This window comes from Serinus canaria, chromosome 3 (genome assembly GCF_022539315.1).
Source record: "Serinus canaria isolate serCan28SL12 chromosome 3, serCan2020, whole genome shotgun sequence".
Lineage (NCBI taxonomy): Eukaryota > Metazoa > Chordata > Aves > Passeriformes > Fringillidae > Serinus > Serinus canaria.
Window position 1 is genome coordinate 100767908 of NC_066316.1, and position 21915 is coordinate 100789822.

At 36.5% G+C, this 21915-nt stretch overlaps 1 protein-coding gene across 1 annotated transcript in view; it reads right to left on the reverse strand.

The window, feature by feature from the left end:
* The window catches only part of NBAS (NBAS subunit of NRZ tethering complex), a 158422-nt gene that overhangs the window by 68093 nt on the left and 68414 nt on the right, over positions 1 to 21915 (reverse strand). Inside the window, 5 exon segments of the mRNA XM_030236096.2 lie at positions 8276 to 8413; positions 8941 to 9017; positions 14284 to 14407; positions 14692 to 14805; positions 15395 to 15562. Of these exon segments, the coding sequence (XP_030091956.2) occupies positions 8276 to 8413; positions 8941 to 9017; positions 14284 to 14407; positions 14692 to 14805; positions 15395 to 15562 (621 nt within the window).

The window sequence follows — 21915 nt, forward strand, 5'->3', positions numbered from 1 at the left end:
AGGAGAGCTCTCCCTAATCCTTGTAGCAATTGCCACAGTCCTTGCAGCAAGAGATTCAATGTGCTACAAGTTTGATGGAGGAGAAGACAAGAAAAAAAAAATGAAGTGAAGCACGTAAGACAATAATTTTCCTCACATACTGAAGAGGAAAAAAGATTTACAGGAACAAAACAGTTCACCCAAGAAGTAAAATCCTGAGTGTGCCTGTTCACTGAAGAAATACACTCCATCTCTCCACAGGACAGCTTTTCATTAATTAAATTAATGACACCTGTCTTCAACTTAGACTTTTGTAATGCTGTGAATCAAAAGTACTTTAACTTAGATACAGCACCACATGAATTTGGGGTAGCCAACCTTCCATATCACAGCTGTCTCACATCTGATCTGCCCAAAGCAAAAGATAAAACATGGCTAAAATGGAAGACCAGAACATCTCAGAAATAAACCTTTACTGTCATATCACTCAACTGTGAGGATACCTCAACCTTATTGTACTTCCACTGCTGCAGCTACATGTATTGTGTGACAACAGTTTTGGTCAGGATCAGCTTTCATGGCCATTTTTTAAAAGGGTACAGGAAGCAGCAGATCTCATCACTCACTAGTGAAATCACACAAAGTCAATATAAAAGAATACCCAGAAGAATACCTTCTGTAAGCTACAAGATGCATCAGGATCAAGTTGTACAAACTTACTTAAAAAATTAAGTAGGGAATCTATTGCTCTTCTCATCTCTATTGTTAAACCTGTAAGTCTTACAAATTCAGACATTAAAACAATATTCCGTTTCAGATTTATAATCTTAAATAATCTATCAGAAGTTTTTGTAACATACTCTAGTGTCTCAGCTGTAATTAAGTTCAAAGCCTGAACATACTCTTAAAAAATGCTTCTGACCACAGTATGGTACATGGTACTGCAAACAAGGTATTTCCTACTGTACTAAAAAATTTATATACCCGGATTATGTAGATACAGGAAGGCAGCTGTGAATTTAAATTCCCTAGCCTCCCTTCCTTCCTTTACCAGAGATTTCATGCAGATGTATCTTTTTTTTTCCTGAATGTTTTAAAGTTTCATTCCAGATGTATGACTATATATATTAAAAAAAAATCAGTTCTGGATCACAGCACTACTGCAGGAATAAAAAAAAGAAAATTAAAAATTTGCAAGAGGCTGCTGCTCCATAATAAAACAAAAGTAACTGGAAATGTTGTCCAGGAAGTTGTTTCTACAGTTATGTTAAGTGACTTGTGTTTGAAGAGTTGAACAAATTTCTGAAGTGCTGTTTTCATAGAACTGCAGAATGGTTTGGATTGGAAGGGATGTTAGAGATCCTCTTGTTCCAAGACCCCTGCCATGGGCAAGGACAGCTGAAACTAAACCAGATTGCTCAGAGCCCTTTGGAAGTCTTCAAAGCCCTCAAACTGGCTTTGAAGACTTCCAAGGATGAGGCATCCACACCTTTTCTAGGCAACCTGTTTCAGTGCCTCACCACCTTCACACTGAAAAATTTCTTCCTCATACCTAACCTAAATCTACCCTCTTTTCAGTTTAAGCCCAATCTAAACCTTCTCTCTTTCAGTTTAAACATGATCTCCTTTGTCTGGTCACTACATGCCCTTGTAACAAGTCCCTCTCCAGATCTCTTGTAGCCTCTTCAGGTACTGGAAGGTGCTATGAGATCTCTCCTACGAGGTCTCTCCTGGTCCTTCTCTTCTCCAGGTTGATCAACCTCAATCCTTTCAGATTTTCCTTTTAAGAGAGGCGCTCCAGCCCTCTGAGCATCTCTGTGACCTCCTCTGGACCTGCTTCAACAGGTCCATGTCCATTTTGAGGTTCTGGCCATAGGGCTGGACACAGCACTGCAGGAAGGGTTCCACAAGAGTGAATGGGCAGAACCCCCTCCTCGCCCTGCTGCCCACACTGCTTTTGGTGCAGCCCAGGACACAACTGGCATTCTCAGCTGCGAGTGCATGTCACTGGCTGATGCCTCCTCAGAGAAACACTTTTTTGCTTTGATTTCTATCAGCTATTCCAACAGGAATGAGGAATAATTTCTCCCAAGAGTAAACGTTTTCATAGGTTTTTTCCTACCTTGTGCTCTCTTACAGATTTTCTGATTGATAAGTCAGGTTGAGGTAGAAAAATCGCATAATTTCATCTGACAGCTCTTTTAGTGAAAATAACACATGATATATAAAAGGTTAAAGTGTCAACTGAAAGAACATTTCCTAAAATAGAAAATTACTACATAGTTTTGAGTGAAGTGCCTGCTGAATTCATAGCATATAATTCATTTCCCATTTGCAGTCAGCATTACTCTCAGTAAATAAGTGCCATGTTTTTGGTAATAATCCTAACCTTCTGTCTATCTCCCTTTTGTCTAAAAAACAAATCACTGTGCTTTCTTTTTGAATAAATGATGTAACTGGCTATTCTTTCAGAATATGTCTTTAATCTTAATCTTTGGGACAAGCATAAACTCTTACTGCAAAACTTAACTGCAGTATTATGCAATTTCAGTTTAAGGACAATATGGTTTCTTTTTAATCTGTACAGTTATTTAACTTAATACATGCAAATATTTATATACCTTATTAATTTAAAGATTTAAAACTAGATACCCCATGAGCTACAAAACCACATCTTCCCTGACAGCTACTAAAATGCCAGAAGTCAAATATTTTTCATCCTGATCCAAGAGCACTGCTAGTACTTCTGAGAAGTGCAGGTTTCTCAGTGACCACATTACATTATTGGGATATACATTTTTATTAGTAGTCTCCTCAGCTAAATACAGAGGCCAATCTAGCATTTAGCCTCAATTCTCCAAGATGTAAAAAACACCAATCCAAACCAACCAACCAACCAACAAATCCCACCACCAAGGAGACAGACAACTAAAAAACAAAGGGATGGAGCAGCCTACTCTCCCTCAAAGGAAATTCACAAGAAGGAAAAGCATTAGCACTCATCCCAGCTATCTCCCTCACATGAAAAATCACTACTATGTCTCCAGAGAAACGTGGGCAAGCTAAAACTCAACCCTTTGCTGAAATGAAAGGCTAGTTTGAAGATCCTCTTTTAGAAAAATAAATTTCTGAAGAGCTGTCTAAAGAACAACACTTACTCTGTTTTCAGAAGTAGAATTTGACAGAATAGCTCATATAACCCTTGAGAAACAGAAATAAGCAAGTCTGTAAACATCTCATTTCATAAGTACACTTTATCTTGAAGAAATGAAACAGGGGAATGGGGGCTCACCTAACAACTATTTAACAATAGGTATTTTCTGAGTCACCCAAATATTATTTGGTCCCAACTAAGAACGGCAATACTTTGTCATGTTGTGTTCTTAACAAAGAAAGATGACGATCTGTGAAACACTGGCTGATCTGTATCAAACACATCGGCAACCAAAAGAATCTGCTTGTCACAATCTGGCTGCAATGTCCCTAATTGCTGGATTAGTTTTTCAGGGATCATACCAGAAGATGTTCAAAACTAACCATATTTGCTGGTAGTTCAGGAGAGCTTACTTGAGCTTTAAGCCTTTGGACACACCAGAGTTTAGTGAGTTCTCCATTTTTGTTAGCTTAGATATTCACTCATTTTGAAAATGTGTGATTATGTCTTGAGACATCACTGAAAAATAAGCAAGTCAATGAGGAAAACTCAAAATATGACAAGCTAGAAAGGAAATTTTAAGTGCTAAAAAAGCGTTAGGAATGTGCTTTATAAAGAATGGTAAAGCTGATAGAAAAAGTTCTGAAAAGTGCTCAAAATCAGGAAACCAGCTGGAGCAGTGGCAGGATCCCATGGAGAAAAGGTGTGGAAGGAGCAGTCATGGGTAAGTCCACAGCAGTAGGAATCATGAGATCTTTGGGTCAGCCCTCACTGCTGAAGGTGGGGGGAGAGGAGCCCCAAGAGTTAAATGAACCTGGAAGTTCAGTTATGTGCTTGCATATCATGACCAGCTGGCATTCATCCCTCAGTTCTGCAGGAACACAAATGTGAAATTATGTTAAATGGCAGGCCAAGGTGCATCAACATTAAAAATAACATGCCAGAGTGCAAGTTCCATCTAAAAAAAAAAAAAAAAAAGGATGTAAAAGGGATCTTCATAGGGATTGTAGCCCAGCAAGAAAAATGTCCATCCCTAGTAAGATGGCAGACTATATAACAAATATTAAGACCAATGGGCATTAAGAGATTGGTGGGAAAAGATCAGCATGGTCTCTGTTCACTGGCTGGAGGGCTATAAGGGTATCAAAGAGCACACAGACAAACAAAATCAAATACACAGAAATCTTGCTAAATACTTTCACAAGTTTTCACACCGAAGTCCAACCAGAAACCTGAAGTTCTTAATGGATTGGAAGAATTGTCCTTTCATTAACTGAAATCTGGTGAAACAAGAGATAGAGGCTTGGAGATCACTTTTCAGAGAGGAAAGAGTCAACAGCAGCCCTGCAGAGGCAGATTTTGAGACCACTTTTATTCAGAATCCATTACTGATGATCTAGAGAAAGATTCTGATGCTACTAGGGTCTTTGAATTCTCCCCAAATCAGTTGTTAGTCTGCCTGGTAGTCCCATTCATGGTGCCTTCTGCCACTGTCCTCCTTTTCCCTGGTTCTCCTCTCCATGAGAGACTCTACATATACAAAGGAAGACCGATGGGAGAGTGAATAGTGCAACACAAATTCAAGGAATTATACACTCATCTCTCCCAGGTTTGCTTTTCTAACTATCAGGTATGCACTGGACTTGGAAACAGAAGCATAAATCAAATTCAATAGATTCACCCGCCAAATGTTAATGAGTGTCAGTACCTGAATATGTACAAACATGTTATTAACACATTATTAACAAGTTATTAACATGTTAGTAGTGTAGGATATAAAACAATAAGAAGTATTAGGCATAACCAGCAGCATGAAAGAGAAGTGGAGCAACCCAAAGAGCAGCAAAGAAACTTGAACTTCATGCAGAGCATACAAGAGAAATTTCCAACAGTGAAACAACAGGGAAAAATCACACTGACAAATGAAACTTGCTCGTTTGCAGCATCACAAGCAAAACAGAAAGAGGGGCGAAGATGAGGGCTTGAATCAGGACTTAAAATACCCCAAGTTTTAAGTCCATCATAGGCCAAAAATAAAGAGCACTACCATTTTACCATTTACAACAGCCCTAGTGCTAGCCACTGCATTTATGAATGGAGAGCTGAATGTCCAGACAAAATGAAACAAGACTGCCTGACACAGTTTGTCAGTTTTGCATGTGAGTTATGCACACGATGTAAAACACTATGTACATAAACCCAAGTTGAGATTAAAAATGTATATATTATCTCTTGTAAACTGAAGTCATAATTTAGGAATGTGACAGAATATGCAAAACAATAGACAACTGTTTCATGAGCATTCCAATAAGAGATTACCTCATGTGTAGAGACTTAACCTTTAGCTGCACCAGAATGCTAGGTTAAAGGCATTAAGACCTCATCCAGTATGGGTAATAGGTCTGTTATCAGCTGCATCAGATCTGCCTCCCTCCCTTTTTCCTGTATGCAACCTTCTTATATAATATCTATTTCCATTTCAAATAAATTCTTTATTTTCAACAGCCTATATTTGGAATATTACACAAAGCCATAGCATACAGACCGTGGCTGGGAGCTTTACTTCTCTGGAATAATAAAATCATATTTATAATTTATACAAACCTTACACAAACAAGCAACAAAACCTTGGGAGCCAGGTGAAGCTGGCAGAATTAAATCCTGGCAGACCAACAGAGATTTTTACATATTCTGTTCCAAGTTCAAAGCACTCCTCTTTTGATCAAATTTTGCCTCATAGAGATGTTGATAGAGGCTTTTCAAAGCAGCAAGCAACAGAAAAGGGAAGCAGATTAAGTGCACAGAGCACAAGTTCACTGCATTAATGTACCCTGTCATATAGTGGCTAAATAGATATCAAGCTAAATATTTATCAGGCTATTTAACTCAGTGGGACTGAACTCCCAGCTTCTTCACCAATTCTAGGCCACAACAAGAGAAGCATCACTAAGGAGAATCTCTGAGCTTACCAGTTCAAAATATTGTCAGTTGCAATGCACAAAAGGACAGGTATCAAACTCACCTTCTTGAATGAAAAGTAACATATAAGGGAAGAAAATAAAAAACTAAGAATTTTCTGCTAACAGCATATCTCCTCATCTGCTATTATGTGCAAATTCCTGTTCCTCTCTTCAACTCAGCAGTATTTGTTGTACCTGCTGTTTGATGATCCAATAAAAATGATGCCCCCTCAGCTGAGGTCAGTAAAATAATACTCTTCAAAACAACAGAAACACCTTAGCAACAGAGTATTAGCATGAGGACAGGAAGGTAGTGTATTAATTAACCTCAGGATAATTAAGCACTTTCACTCCCTTCTAGAGTAAACAATTTATTTTGGTCAAATATCAGATCACCAGGATAGGACAAATGAGGAGGTAAGCTGCTAACAAGAATTACCCAGCAAATTCCTTGGTCAGTTGTACAGCTTTTCTTCTTGTTCATCAAGACTGGGAATTAGTGAGAGGTGAATCAGAGTGGCAGTGGGACAACAGCCTGGATGCTGTGCAAGCAAGGTTCAGCAACAGCTGAAACAGGCACGTCAAAAGTACCTGCTTCTATTTCTTGTTTTACCTCTGTGACATTCCTTCACTGAATTCTCTTGGAATTAGTAACAATGAATTATAAATTAGTATTTGCCTATGTTGGTTTTTTTACTGGCATCCTGGCAAGTTTTGGTGGGGTTTTTTCCTGTTTTTTTGGTGTGCTCTTCACTCAATCTTCTTACACAATTGTTTTCAAAAGCTATTGTTTAGGGGTAGCTTAAACATAGAACCTACTATTTCTAGCATGCAACTTACAATCCAGTATTTATCACAGTCCCATACAGTGTTTTACCAAGATGGAGCAAAAGATTAGCCAAAGATCACATCACAGTTAAGAGATAAATTGCATGGTGTTATCAATAAGACTTTGCTTTTTAAATGGCAATGGGAGTACAAATAGTTCAATCTAACATCTCTGTCCTCATTCTTGTAACTTGCACTTTCCAAAGGCTTCTTAGATTTTCCTGTAAAATAAGACTTTAAAAAAGCTAAAGTAAGAAAAAAAACCACAAAAACCCACAAACTTTCTTTCATTGAAGTTATCTTGCAGCAGGAAGATTTACAGGCTCAAATAAAGCTTTTTAACAAACATGAATTAATTCTTCACAACCAACATATTTTTCAAGCCCCACAGTTGTGGGCTATGTTTTCCTTGAGCATCTAACCAGAAGAGAGTAAAATGAACATCTCAGCAGGAACATGAAAGGATTCCTAATTGCAGAATTGGGCAAGTATCAAAACAGGCTTTCTGCTGTAAATCAGGAGTCATTCTTAACACAGAAAAACCCAATTCTCTCATGCCACAGTGGTGATTACTTCCTTTTCAGAAAACTTGTGACCAGAAGAGTTCTTTTAGCTACGGTTGAGAGACAGGCTGAAAACCAAACAGTCCAGAGAGCTTCTTCACAGGAGGAAATAAATGGTGTAAATTCAGAAAGGCTCTCTTGGGGCAAACAAGGGGTTTTATGGAGGTACCTCAGTAAGAATGGCAACTGGTGCCTTATCAAACTTTTGTACCTTACTTCTTCCATTCAGTACATATTTCACCATGAAACTGCTTTAACCACTGGCAAGAGAAAACGGGCAAAGTAGTGCCATTCCAAAAAAAGATACTTGTCAAAGGAAATAAAAAAATTCCTCAATGAATGAGGATGAATTTTCAAAACACCATATGTAAACTGAAACACAATCCAAAACACTCAAGGTGAGGCTATGGAAACTTTCTGAAAAGCACTGTTTCTGTTGAAATGGATTTCACTTTTCATGGCAAGTACTATATTGCCTTGTACACGGTATTGCAAGGTAACAGCATAAGCTATACTCATTACTGCTCAGTGCTTATAAGCTACTTTGAAGACTGATAGTGCTGTTACCTAAAAATGACACTTGATATTGTGCTTCAAAAACTCCTCCACAAATTGTGAAGTACTTGTTTGTTTACTGCACTGTAGAAGAATAATTATGTGTAACACAACAGGCTGCTCACAGTGTAAGTCAGATCAGCTCCTTAACAGGCTTAACTCATGTACTGGCTTTTTAGAATAGCTTTTATGCTGAACATTAATGAATGTGGCTTTAAAAAGAAAAAAGTACTAACCCTGTAGAGAGGGTGGCATTTGTCCTTGAAACATGGTGCCAAACGAGCATAGATCTGCAGGCTATAGTAATAACTTGCCAGCTGGAGAGATAACGCAGAATGTAATTGCTTTTCAAAGCATTTGTTGGCATCTACCACCTAGAAGAAACAGAGAATTAATTTACATGAAAGAATTAGCAAGCATACAACATTAAGTGTACAAACTTTCTAAAAAGCTACTTGCTGTCATTTAGAAATAGCTCTATGTTTTTCTGGCACAGAAGTAAATCAGTAACCTCCATACATAAAGATAATTCTACATTATGGTGGGGTTTTTCCCCTTGCACAAACAACTAACCAAAACATTTTTCCAACTACACTACTGCTGCTTCTATACCACAAGGTTATTATCCACATTTCTCAGTTACATTAGAATTGTCAGTCTGGTGGCCCAACTCCTATTTTAAGTAAGAAAATGAGTCTTTTCATCAGTGCCATGCTCAGTGGACAGTCCAATGGCATTTGTTCACTTTCCTTTACATGCACCCACCCAGTCCGTAAAACTGGGTATTAAATGAATTTGAATGTTTAAGATTTTAAAATCTTAAGGAAATGAAATTTGCTAATGGAATTCTGCTATGAATAGTCTTTCCTGGCAAAAACACACAAAGTCCCTATCAACATACCTGTGGCAGTGCAAGCAGATAGGCAAGAGATAAGGCTGCATCCTTTGGTAAAGCATCACTTGCCAGTTGTAGCAGAACTGCAACAGAGATGGAGCAGACAAAGTTTGTATTTCTGACCCACCTGGCCTTGAGAGCTAGCAAATGAAATGTTTGCAGGGCAACTATATTTTATTAGACACTAGCTTGAAGCAATCCAGACATACTTAATTAAACACTTATCAGCACAATCCAGGAAGAGATAACATATAATTAAACTGCAGCACAGCTTTACCTTAATGTCCAGGCAAAGTGTTTGATGCATTAACCAAAGAATGAGATTATGCAGCAACAGATGCTAAACAAAACCACCTGTACTGATTCCCAAGAAGTAAATATTTTTCTTGGAAAATGAAGGAAGTAATGTAATGTTCTAAGGGTTTGAAGATACCAAGAAGAGGAATGGTACAAAAAGTCTTCTCTTCAAGCCTGAGCTCAAATTCCCTTATCGCTGAAAATAACAAATCATATTAAGAACTTCTGCCTTAATTAAAAATAAAAACAAAAACCAGAAGTATCATAAGAAACACCACAAAAAGGTTCTGCCACATACTGAAAACAATATCATTACTACAGCAATTGTAATAAATTCATTAAAGGATAAGCATTCTGATTATAAACTCATATACTTCTGGTAAAACTGACACAAATCACCTGCTTTTCTTGCATTATGGATCCCAAACTTGGGGGGAGGGGTTGTTTCCATTACTACAGATTACATTATTACTAATGTTATTAATAACAATATTATTTCAATAGGAAGAAGCTATCTTCCAGCAACTTAGCTCTTTGTTTATTTCAAGGAAGTCTCAAACACCTGTTTGTTAATTCCCACATTACATAAACTCCTCTGCAGGGCATGCTGGTAAAAACTCAATTACTTTGCAAAACCTCCCACAGTTAATTCTTTGTTCCAAAGAATGACTTATAAAAGGCTTGAATGACCAATTACAATTTTAAGATTATCATTAATTTGCCATCAGCCTCAAGTGGATTTACATGCTGGCTGTCAGCCAGATACAAGCACTAAATTTCTATGTGACAAGTCACCACAGAAGCTGCAACATAAGCCTGTCTGACAGCACCTATCCTTTACCCTTGAAATGGCTTTCACTGTGCTTCAGACAGCTTCTTGCTGCTGACAATTGTTTCTGCTACACTCTAAATAACCTGTATGCTGTCCAAGCAAAGACAGTAAGAACTCTAGAAATATCTAATATTAAAATCTTGATGAAAATTGCTGGCTCCTCCTCTGAGAACAAGCAGTTACTTTATGTATTCTTACACCCACCTCTTGTTAAACAGAAAAAAAAAAAGGAAGGAAGAGTTTCAGCTCTGCTCTCTTTTCCCTTTCTTTGGAGAATTAAAGTTAGTAAAACCTCTTGAATACACAATAAATTATTGGGCTCTCTTCCAACTTAACATCCCCAACATAAGACCTGACACATCTGCAAAAACCGATCTTCACCATTGGGAGAGCAATAATTACAAAGAACACAGCACCAATACAGAGCCAGAAAACAATATGATTTTCTGTCACCGACATGTTTTATGAAAAATCCTTTCCTTAGGATTTTTCCTCCTGAGAAGCTGAGAGGCCTCAGGAACAAACTGTAAACAATTCTTATCTGCTGCTGTGGAATGCAACAGGTGGATCTGTGATTGGTCTCATGTGGTTGTTTCTAATTAATGGCCAATCACTGTCCACCTCTCTCAGACTGTTTTGGTCAGTCTGAGCCTTTGTTATTCATTCCTTTTCTATTCTTAGTTAGCCTTCTGATGATGGAGTCAGATGCATCATTCTCTCTCCCCTTTGTCGGAGTCACCTTTGATTTACAATATGATTTTCCTCACACTTTTGCATGACGTGACACAATGGCACCCCAGCTGCCAGAAGGTATGTAAGAAGAAAGAACTGCCTCTACTGTCATACCTTCCAAGAAAAAAAAAATTCTCTGTACTGATGCAATAAATTTTCTACATTCTAGTGTGTTCATGATAGGTTTTCATGCATCCATACTTAGATGTGCACTTTACATACACAAATACCTGTATGCATAAATAGTTTCATGCAGCTTTCTGTCTCCCAGGGAACCATACAAGAACCCCCTGCAGTCTAATAGGGCTGAGTTCAAGTCACAGGCTCCAGACATTAGCAGGATGCCATTCTGTTCTATCATGTAGCTTCATAAAATTTACAGGAACGTAATGTCATTTCAGACCACTACCAAATCTGGAATTTACTAAAAGGATTAGACATTACAGGGTTGGCAAACCAGGGAGGGCAGGCAGTGACAAGCAAAATGCCAATGCTGCTGTCCCACAAGCACAACTTTCTCAGAGAAATACAATATTTTGATTTTATACATATTTTCATTTCCTGTGCAGGTCTTTATGCCACAGCCTGTTTGAGAGGCTAATTATTGAAAAAATGGTTTATCTGTGAAAATTGGAATTTCTCCATACCTAGAAAGTTTCAACTCACATTTGATGGGTTTTCCTCTGAAAAAAATGGAAAAACTGCTTTGAGTCTTCAATTGTTCATTTAGCCCACGATAAAATCACAATAAACTTAAAAGCATATCCTGCAGTTAAACAGCCATATCTACAACCAACCACAAAATTATGGGGAACATGAAGGTATTAATTGCTCTAAAACCCCTGAGGACTAATAGGTATGACTGACTGTCTTGGGTTTACTCTGACTTTAGTGCCTAATCTGGTTAGAAAAATATACAGCCACCTTTTCAAATTTCATCTTCAACCTCCTGATCAATTCCTAAGGCCTATGGAGAAAGAAAATGCCAATCAAACAGAGATACACAACACAGCCTTAGCAACACACATGACCTCAGACACACCAAGTCTGGGTGCCCTATCAGCCCACAGCTGAGGAAGGAGCACTTTACAGGACTCAGGAGATGAGAGTTACCATTTCACTTGGAAATACTCAGTTTACCACCTACATCCAGATAGCAAGGACAAGAAAAGTCAAGGTGCAAGGCTTGTAGCACTATCAAATCCATAAAAGCAGCAAGATATCTTGAGTTTTATCAAAGAGTTTTATCAAGGCCAGACTGGATGGGGCTCTGAGTAACCTGGTCTAGTGGATGGCATCCCTGCCCATAGCAAGGGGTTGAAACAAGATGATTTTTAAGATTCTTTCCAGCCATTCTATGATGATGCACACTGTCAGTGGGAAAGTGTTTAGCCAGTCTCTCACTCTGCACATGGCACTGTTATAGCAAACAAAGTCTGATGCTTACTCCAGCCTCTCCTAAGACAAAGTGTCAAGTACAACAAACTCTTCTGTGCTAAACTGCATCTCCCTCCAGGTTCTTCAGTTCTTTTGATAGAGTTGAAACCTGCTGCTGTAGCTGTCCTAGAAGACAGCTAGAAGCAAACAGCTGGGATTCAAACTTGTCAGCAAAATCAAGTGAAACCTGCTACACTTGCAGTTACTGGAGCAGTGCAGTAGCTGACACCTCATATCAGCATTCAAGTTTTGTATGGCAAAATCCTCCCAAAAAATGTACAGGAAGCCTGCAAATGATAAAAATGCAGAATAATAAGTGGGATTCATATCTGTGTGATTCCTTAAACTTCAGTGTGCTATCAATATGTATATTTTCAATCTGCACAATCCTGAATGTATTAACTCATCATAAAGACTTCCATGAGAATTGACAAAACAAAGCTTTAAGGGGGAAGAGGTGGGATCCAATACCATTAACACAGGGCTAGCACACCACAAATAGTAAATTATTAATCCAGTTAGTCAGAGAAAGCTATGTTACACTTATGCTTAAGAACAGTTTACTGACTACCAAAAGGTGTAATACACAGAAGGACTGTTTATTACAGAACAAACACAGCCATTTTCTGGAGGAAAACACAGAACTCTGTTTCAGAGCACAGCTGGAGGGACGCTTAAGTGAAACTGACTATAGAATAAAAGTGATGGAAGAGAAGTATTAAATGGCAAAAATTTTATTCTGCACACTTAAGAGAAGTGTGACAAATGCTCAAAAACTGAAGCTAGAATCTAAAATTTCTTTTCTTGTTCAAGCAAAATCCCCAACACTGAAATTTCCATCTCAAAAGCAGCTACTGAATTGTAAACAATCAGTTCCAATGACTCAAGTTCGAGCAGGAACTATTACCACAGATCTGCCAAGTAAATCATTTTCCCTAAGGAAGTAATAACTACTTTTTAATCCTTGCCTCCCCTCATTTAAGACACAGGAATCAAAGCTAAAGGCCTATGGGTATTCAGCATGCAACAAATGAGATTTTAAGTACTGACTTTAAAGAATTTTTTTGCATTAAGAGAGCATGTAAAGAACAAAACATACACACACCCAGTTTATAGAAGGTGTTGCTAACCTTTTCTGATTCACAGTGTTGTTATATTAGAACTACACAGGTTATCTGTACAAACACCACATATCTCAAATTACTGAATCATATACTTGTAAGACAAATAGGCTGGTTTTCATGAAACAGTGAGTAAATGTGTGGATTACGAAGAAAGCCTGTCTTGAAACTTCTCATCTAGCAAGTGATTCAATATACTCATTTTTCGTGACAGAATTTACCACAAGCCAAGTAAAATATCTTCCTTCAAAAGACATTAACAGCATGTAATATTTAAACAGTTAATTTCTTAAACCAGCAGGAGACATCCAGAAGGAAAGATATACAACCACAGGTGGCTTTTTGTTATCTTTTTTTTAAAAAGTGAAATTGTTTCAGTTAAAAAATTATTAAACATAACCTATAACACATAGACATTTCAGAAGACAGAAAGTTCTGATGATTCCAGAAGCTGTAGTTAAGCATTTTAGTTGGCAAACAAAATAGTACAGTGAACCTGAAATACTGAAACCTGGCTAAAGAGTGGCACAGAATCTGACCCACTGAATATGCAGGCATACAGAGAAGTAACTCACACTGGCTTGCAAATTCCCATTACCTGTACATGGTAATATTCAGGAAACCTTCAACAATTCCTCCTATCAATAACACTTTCCTCCCAAATAGCACTTTCTGCTTATTTAAAGAGAACTTTCATTTTTCTAGCCTTTGCTGAGCAAATGCTTTTTAAGACAACAATTCTCCTGAAAAATCTGCAGCTACTTCTAACAAGACTTCTTACCAACAAGAGCCACTGAACCAGATCACAATTCAGGCAAAACACCCAGAAAATACTTTAGATTGTTCTGTGCAATTCTCCACACTTAAACCCACCCACAGATACTTCAGTATCTACTATATATGGAGTGAATATATAGAACATATCCATACCTTCTGTGGTTGGAAGCAGGTCTTTTCCTTCGCTCTTTGTCTCTGCAAGCTTCCCTGTTCTCAGCAACACTTCTGCAAAGCTTTCCAAAGAATTGTTCTGGTATGTTCCATAGCTGACTTCAGACTGGAAGTAAAAAGACAACTGACATATGCACTCTACACCTGCATTTTTATTTGGATCACCTGCATCACATGCAGCTGCTTACCTCAGTTCCTCTATTTGCTTTCCTTTGTTTAATTCTAATTATTTTAATTTTAATGATGTTTAATTCTAATGACGTTTAATTTTAATGATTTTTTTTCCTACTATGGTACAGAATTTCAAGTCACACATATAATCAAAAACTGTATTTTCACTTGATTATAAGATCACAAAAAAAACTGTAGACTTCTATAACCATCACTTACTTCTGCAATATATGGATCATCAATTAGAGACTCATAAAATGGATGACAGCCTTGTTTTTCCACAGTAGCATTTTCTCCAGACCCACTTTTTAATACATCTCCAAATTCTTGGCCCTGGGAAAAATGAGTATAGTTGAGCCTAGTTGTAAAAAAGCTTATAAAAATGCTGTAAACACTATGCAGAAGGGAAACAACTGTAAATTAAAAGATCATTGAATTCAGAGGGGAGCAACAAAGGAGTCATCTTACATAAACCAGTTTTGAATGAAGTCCAGTGTTCTTTAAAAAGGAAAGAGAATCATGTTCAAAAGTAAGATCACAGAAAACAGTGGCACAAACATTATAGAAAAGTCACTGAAATAGAGAAAGTAAAAAGGAGAAACTGCAAAGGAACAGCTTTGAATACAAGATGACAGTATTTAAAGACTGGGCTTTACTGTGCTTTTGCTCCCCAAAGTTTTCAAATTCTGCCAAATTTCAATTAGGCCTTCTTACATTATGCTAAGAAAACAGGAGAAAACAGACTAGAAGACAGCTTTAGACCCTTTCCTTTATTGGGATTTCCTTACAAACAGTCCCATGATGTCTGTAGTTTGTTTATTGATTTGAGGGTTCTGCTATCAGGTCCTACAAAGGAACTGAGTTTCTATACTAATCTACCACAAATGTGTAAATATCTGGGGACACATCAGCAATCCCTTACATGTAATGGCCGCAGATAAGTTAAGGATCTCTTCCACCACTGCCCATCACTGACAGCCTGCAGCATGGCTTTGGTAGTCAGAGTTGTGTTGGACAACACCTTCATGGTTTTGGATGTCGTCCAGTACAACAAATCAGCGGACTGGCCAGAGGAGACGCTGGTTTCATCCTGTGACATATCCAACACACAATGCAAGGGTTAGACTCCTGTTATAATTAGGTTAGTGACCTAAAGCCAAACAAATGCATTAGAGTTCAGGCACACTGTATTAATAACACATTTGAATGATCATTAATTCAGACAGCAGCTGCCAAAAAAAAAAAAAAAATACAAAAAACAAAAGACAAACTAAAAGTGATTTAGGAGTTTTACTGTGAAGTAAGAAGTGTGATCAGCACAACATTTGGTCCCTTACTCAGTTATCACCCACTGCTTCCACATACAGCACTGGTTTTAATTCCATAGTTTATAATGACAATGTTCTACATAAATGTTGAATGCTTCCACTAAAATAATCACCTCTCTACAAATGTGAGGATCAAGTATTCCAAAATTAATCTTCGATAATTCAAGAAAGCTGATACTAGAGACAATATTGTATTTTTACAAAGGCAGCATTAATTAAGTTGAATTCCCAATAGGAGAAATGGTAGAGATGTAAATATACATCTCTAGACCAGGTGATTATGTATCATCAAGGTTTGAAATTTTGCAGCTGGCACACAAAATACTGAAAAACCAGCCAGCATAAAAGACTACAAGAAACCCAACCTTTTCTGAATCAAAAACTGCTTCTGCAATACATGCATATATACCTTCACTTAGTAGGAACACATAATTCCATTCTTAAAACCAGATAAATGCTCCACAACTGGGGCTCTCTATACCAGCTCTTCAAGCATTTAAATAATACCCAGAACATCCATGCTGTCTGATCTGTGCTATTCCAGTTCTCAAAGGTTTGTGTTAATTGCATGCTTTACAGTGTGTGCACATTAATCACAAACATATAATTAGCACACTGAGGTAAAAACACTGCTTTCACAACGAAAAATAAATATTTTCCTCCATATAGCAAATTTTACCAGCCATATGTTTATCCCTAACAGCCCTACTATTAATTTCCCCGTGCACTGAAGTATACTGGAAAAATTCTACGTGTATAACAGCATGGGAAGTATTAGTTTACAACTCACTAATTCATGACAAAACCTCAAACATGAGAGCCAAAGGATGCCAAGTTATGCTGAAGAGAAATACATCCCTGTAACCTCAGAGGAAAAATGTATCAGCTTCAATAAGGTAGAATTTCATGCAGAAAACCTTTTTAGTACCTTCTACTATAATGTACAGTAAATTACTGCCTCAAGCTGACCATTGAAGTAGCAGGTTCATCTTAAATCCTTCAGCATTTGTTTTAATATTTTCTGCAATCATATTGTGCATTTCACAGATGAACCACTAATGAATCAACTGGCTAAACTGGGAATTTCAGCTCTTGCTTCACCAAATTAACAAAGTGCAGGCCAAGTACAACCTGTCAGAATTTTTGCTGAAAAATTAAAATTTCTTTCTGAAAAATTAAAACTGACTGAAAATCCTAGGTCTGGTGGCCTGGGGGGAGCATTTCTTCTTCACTTGTCTTTTAAATAAACCATCTTAAGTACTTAGTAAGACAACTTTTTGTAATTTATTTTGAATGTTACGTAGAGAATACTAATTCCTGTCTGCCACCATTTGCAATGCTGCAACACACCTAGTTGATTTTTCATGGAGGAAAAAGAAACCAAAACTAAACCAAACTAAAAGAGAAAGAAACATCCCACCCCAGCTGTCAATTGCATGTGAGCAAAGCACTTTTCTTTAAATCAGCCTCCTTCAGCAGTATGAAAACTAATGAGCCAACCTGTATGCAGGTGTTAACACTTATGGCACTACTGCTATCAGATAAACTCTGCTGACTTTCATTTAAAAATAATTTCACTCTTACAAGTAATTACAGTTTTTTCAGCAAAAATAGAAATTCTGTTTTCTGAGAAGCCATTTTACTCTGTACCTGGAGCAGCAACATTTACAGGTTACAACTTTTTGCTACCTCAAATCAATCTCTCACAAAAGAAGTTCTTCCTTAAATAAGGTTGGAGATCTCAACTTTATTTGCATCATTTAATTGTATCTTTAGGGTTATATTTTGGGGGTTCTGAGAGGTGCTTGGTAAAAATTGTTTTCTTCTATTAATTCTTCCTGATATCCTTTATAAAGTAAGCACTTCTGATTAAATTCAAAGTAATAACAGCAACAACTTACTAAATAGTAAGCAAATTAGCAGATTGAATCAATAATATAAATGGTATAAAAAAAGACAACCAACAAATTCTGAATTATCAAGTTACTCTAAAATAACGGATAAAATATTTATATAAATGTATACAGCGTATGTTTATATTTACATACACCTTTGCTCCCACATACACTTATATAATTCCAAACAGGCTAATGTGAGGACAAATAACAAAGCCAACTCTTTGTGAAACAAGCCACACAAGAAACAGTAATAAATTAAAACAATAGCAGCAAGAATTTTAGGATTGGTTTTTAATGACAATTAGTCAAGGTGCAAGGATTAAAATTGGCACAAACCATACACTGCACACTTTGTATGTTAATAATCATTTTATGTCAAGAATATGAAGGAAATGAAATGAGGTAGAACAGAGTCTGTTGAAAACAGAGCATCACACATTAGGTCATCCTTTTCCCTTTCTGGTAGTTCCATTGCCAAAGAGGAATTTAAAATAGCCTCTTTTACATTAGTATTCATGTAGAACCTACATGTATATTTTTGTACCTTGGAGGGTTTTGTATCAGGGAATTTAATTTTTTTTTCAATGTCTGTTACAGCTATGAACCACTCAGAGTGAGAACTCCAGTCCTGCAATGATAAACCAGACCCTAAATGAGAGACTATGAAAAAGATTCAGCTCAAGATGCCAACACTAATATTCAAGAGTCCCTGAATGTTCAGACTCTTAGTAGGGCCATAACCTCATGGAAAAAAAGAAGTAACCCAGTCTTAAGCAGACACAATGGATTTGATTTGGCTGCTGAAACACTGGCTGTGATGAGTGCCTGAAATACACAGCAGTAATGAAGACAGCTGCTTAACACCTGCAGATCTGACAGAGATATTTTGGAGCAGCAGCTAAAGGACAAGAATATAACTGATCATGACTCTCCAGTAATTTCTAACCAGCTGTGATAACAATGTGTGACCTACCAATTTAATGTAAACAAATGCCCTAAGAGATCCTTTCAGAGAGTCTTCAGAGTCTTCAGTACTATCGAGTCTTCTCAATAGTACTTGGAAAAACTGGAAAAGCAGACACTAATGCTCTGTTAATCAAAACTTTCTTTAAGTAGCCTTTAAGAAAATAGTTCTTATAATCTGAACTATAAGAAATTATAAGAAAATTATTCTTATAATTTGAACACATTAATTTCTCTAGAAAACATCTAGAAAATACAGCTGCTTTTCTATCAAGAGTTCATTTTTAAAAAAACTTTGAACTTAATTTCTCTTGGGTTGATGTGCCATTTAACAGTAATTATGCTTCCATATTCAGATTTGTAAAAAATAATGATTTTTAATAGATGTAAACATAATTTAAATATTATGCAGATTTCATAAATTCAGAGCTCATTTACAAGGCAACTGATTAATATTGTTTTGTGCTTATACACAACACAGCATCTCATGTCTAAGCATTTTGTTTGAATTTAGTAATTTTACCATTAATATTATGAAAGGCTTTTCATTAATCAAAAGCTTAATCTTCTCACCAAGATATTTTGGTTGAGAAGCACAAGATTAGTTTTTTTAGGCATTTGTAGCACACACAAGTAAAAAGGATGACAAAGTAAGAAGGATAAGGATTGGTGAAACTTTATATTTTGCTTAGAAACAATCTGGTACATTGGAATCATCACAGCTGCCACAGCATAACTTCTCAAATGGATTCCATGAGTTCAAACAACAGTGACAGGTTGACACAAAGCTTGTGTAAAAGCATTAGCTCCTACAGAATAATGACATGCAGCTCTATCACAGCAGTCATTAATTTCTTTCAGAGTAGGACCACCAAAAACTTGGAGAAAAGTTATGCTGAAGTCAACATGAGAGGAATATTAAATGATCCATTTTAAGCAGCCTATGTATATATATAGCCAGCTCTTACCAAGATTTCTGCAAATTTTAGGGGGAAAATTTGGAGGGAAAATTGAATAAAAATGAAATTATATCAGGAATTTCTAGGGAAGAGTTCACCAAGAGAAAGCTGATGAAAAAGTATGACCAGCTGGTGATGTTGGTTGTCAGAAAGGAAGAAAAGGTAGTGGAGACTAATAATTCAATGCTAGACAAAAATAAGAGGGATAAAAAAAGGTCACTAAGTCACTAAGAGTTTAAAAAACAAAAGTGATAAACTTACAGATAGGTATTTTGAATGCCATAGAAAAAAGGATGCCCAAACACATGTAGGCCACACCTTAATCAAGTCAAGATAAGAAAACTTACACTTAGAGCACCAATTCGAAAAGGTATCACTAAGTAAGAAAAAACATTTGTCAATTCCCAGAAATAAGGATCCTGTATGTTAATCAGGATGTAAGTGAAAATGAAAGGAGTACAAGAAAAGGGAGAAAAATCTTACAGTTTTTTGTTGTTTTTTTTCTTTTTTTCTTTTTTTTTTTTTTTAAGAAACGAAAATTCTGTGCAAGGCAATGAAGGTGAAGCACAGGGAATTAGATGAAGTGTGACTACAAGGCTTGCAGTTATGGGATTCAGTGAAGTCAGAAAAACACAGTTATTGAATATATTGTTTTTCTAACAATGCAGATGTCTGTAACAAAGGAAAAGTTACACAGTGAGTAAAGTTTTGGCTATGTTTCCCCCTGTGTCATTCCAAGAAATGAAAAAACCATAAATCCCTATTAAGTCAACTGGGAGAGAACAAAAGGAAAAAATTAGCAAATACACAGAACTTCATTTCCTAGTGTAACAGTCTGAAACATGACATGCCAAGGAGCCTTATTAAAGAAAAAGAAAATACACCTCAGTGCAGCAACACACAAACTTGCCAGGTCAATTGTCTACCTACTTCAAATTCTAAAGAGACAATCAAGCACAACTGAAGAGGGTGGGGAAATGAAAGCTGTATTGGAGAAATTTTTGAATGTCAATTCTCCAGCATAATGATAATTGCTTCCAATATGCAAACTAAAATGATAGCGAAGTTAATTAGTGAGTTTACTCAACTCTGATAAACCTTTGAATAAATTTTTGAATCATTTATATGCATGTCTAATTGTTCTTCCACAAGACAGTACTTCAGCAGATGAAAAGTGATGCATGACAAATTTTTATAGACATTAAAATATTGTAGACATATGCATCCACACCCATATCAATTTTATTAACAACTACTTAATAACCTCCCACTCAGAGAAATGCATCTATGGATTTCCAAAAAATAAAATGCATTTTTGCCAGGGAGATAGACCTGTTTTTCATATTGATGATTCTGGCAGACACAAAATGTTTGGCCCTCTTCCTCTGAATACTGTTTGTGGTGCTATTTTAGCTTCCTGCCATTTATTTTATATATATGCAAATACATACATCTACATGTATGTCCACATATGCATGTATATAGACACATATACATGCACATGTGTATTTACACACACATATACACAGGTACATACATAAAAACCATACACAAAATATGGACATATTCTCCAAGGAGGCTGGAACTCTCATAATTTCTCAAAAAGTCACCCTATGCAACCTGAACCTTCTCTTTCTTTCTTTCCTTCCCTCTTTCACCACCCCCTTTCAATCTCTTCTTTCTTGTATTTCTTTAAGGCTTCTGATCCCCTCTCCTCACCCCCAGATTTATTTATCACTCACCTATTTTATTAAACAAAACATAGAGAAAAGAATAAATTAAATATTTAGAAATTTCCACTTCAAAGAGTGTGAAAAATATTCCCGTTTTTACAAATAGATAAATAATTACATCATCTTTAACGAGAGAAATGTACTTGCAATTCTACACACAGAGAATAAAATAAAATAATTGACATAAAAGTAGAAAGTATAACAGACTACTTGTTTCCTGTTGTCCTGTCTGTGGAACAGTCAATGTTCCTTCTGAACCTACACAGAAAAATAATTTCACATGCAATGTATGAACATTATAAAGTAACACGTCATAAACTTAATGATGCACAGAACTAAGGGGAAAAATAAGTTTAATTAAAAACATTTTTTGGTTAAATATGTATTTCAGTTTTAAAATTGCTGTTTTGCAACTGTGACAGATTAAAAAAAGAGACTAAACCAATATAAATGTCTATTTTAATGTAATTTTTTTGCACTTTTCCTGCCTCTGGGTTTATGGTTTTTTTTCAATGGTGCTAAGACTGTAGGAAGAAGCAACTAAAAATCAGAACAAAGTATA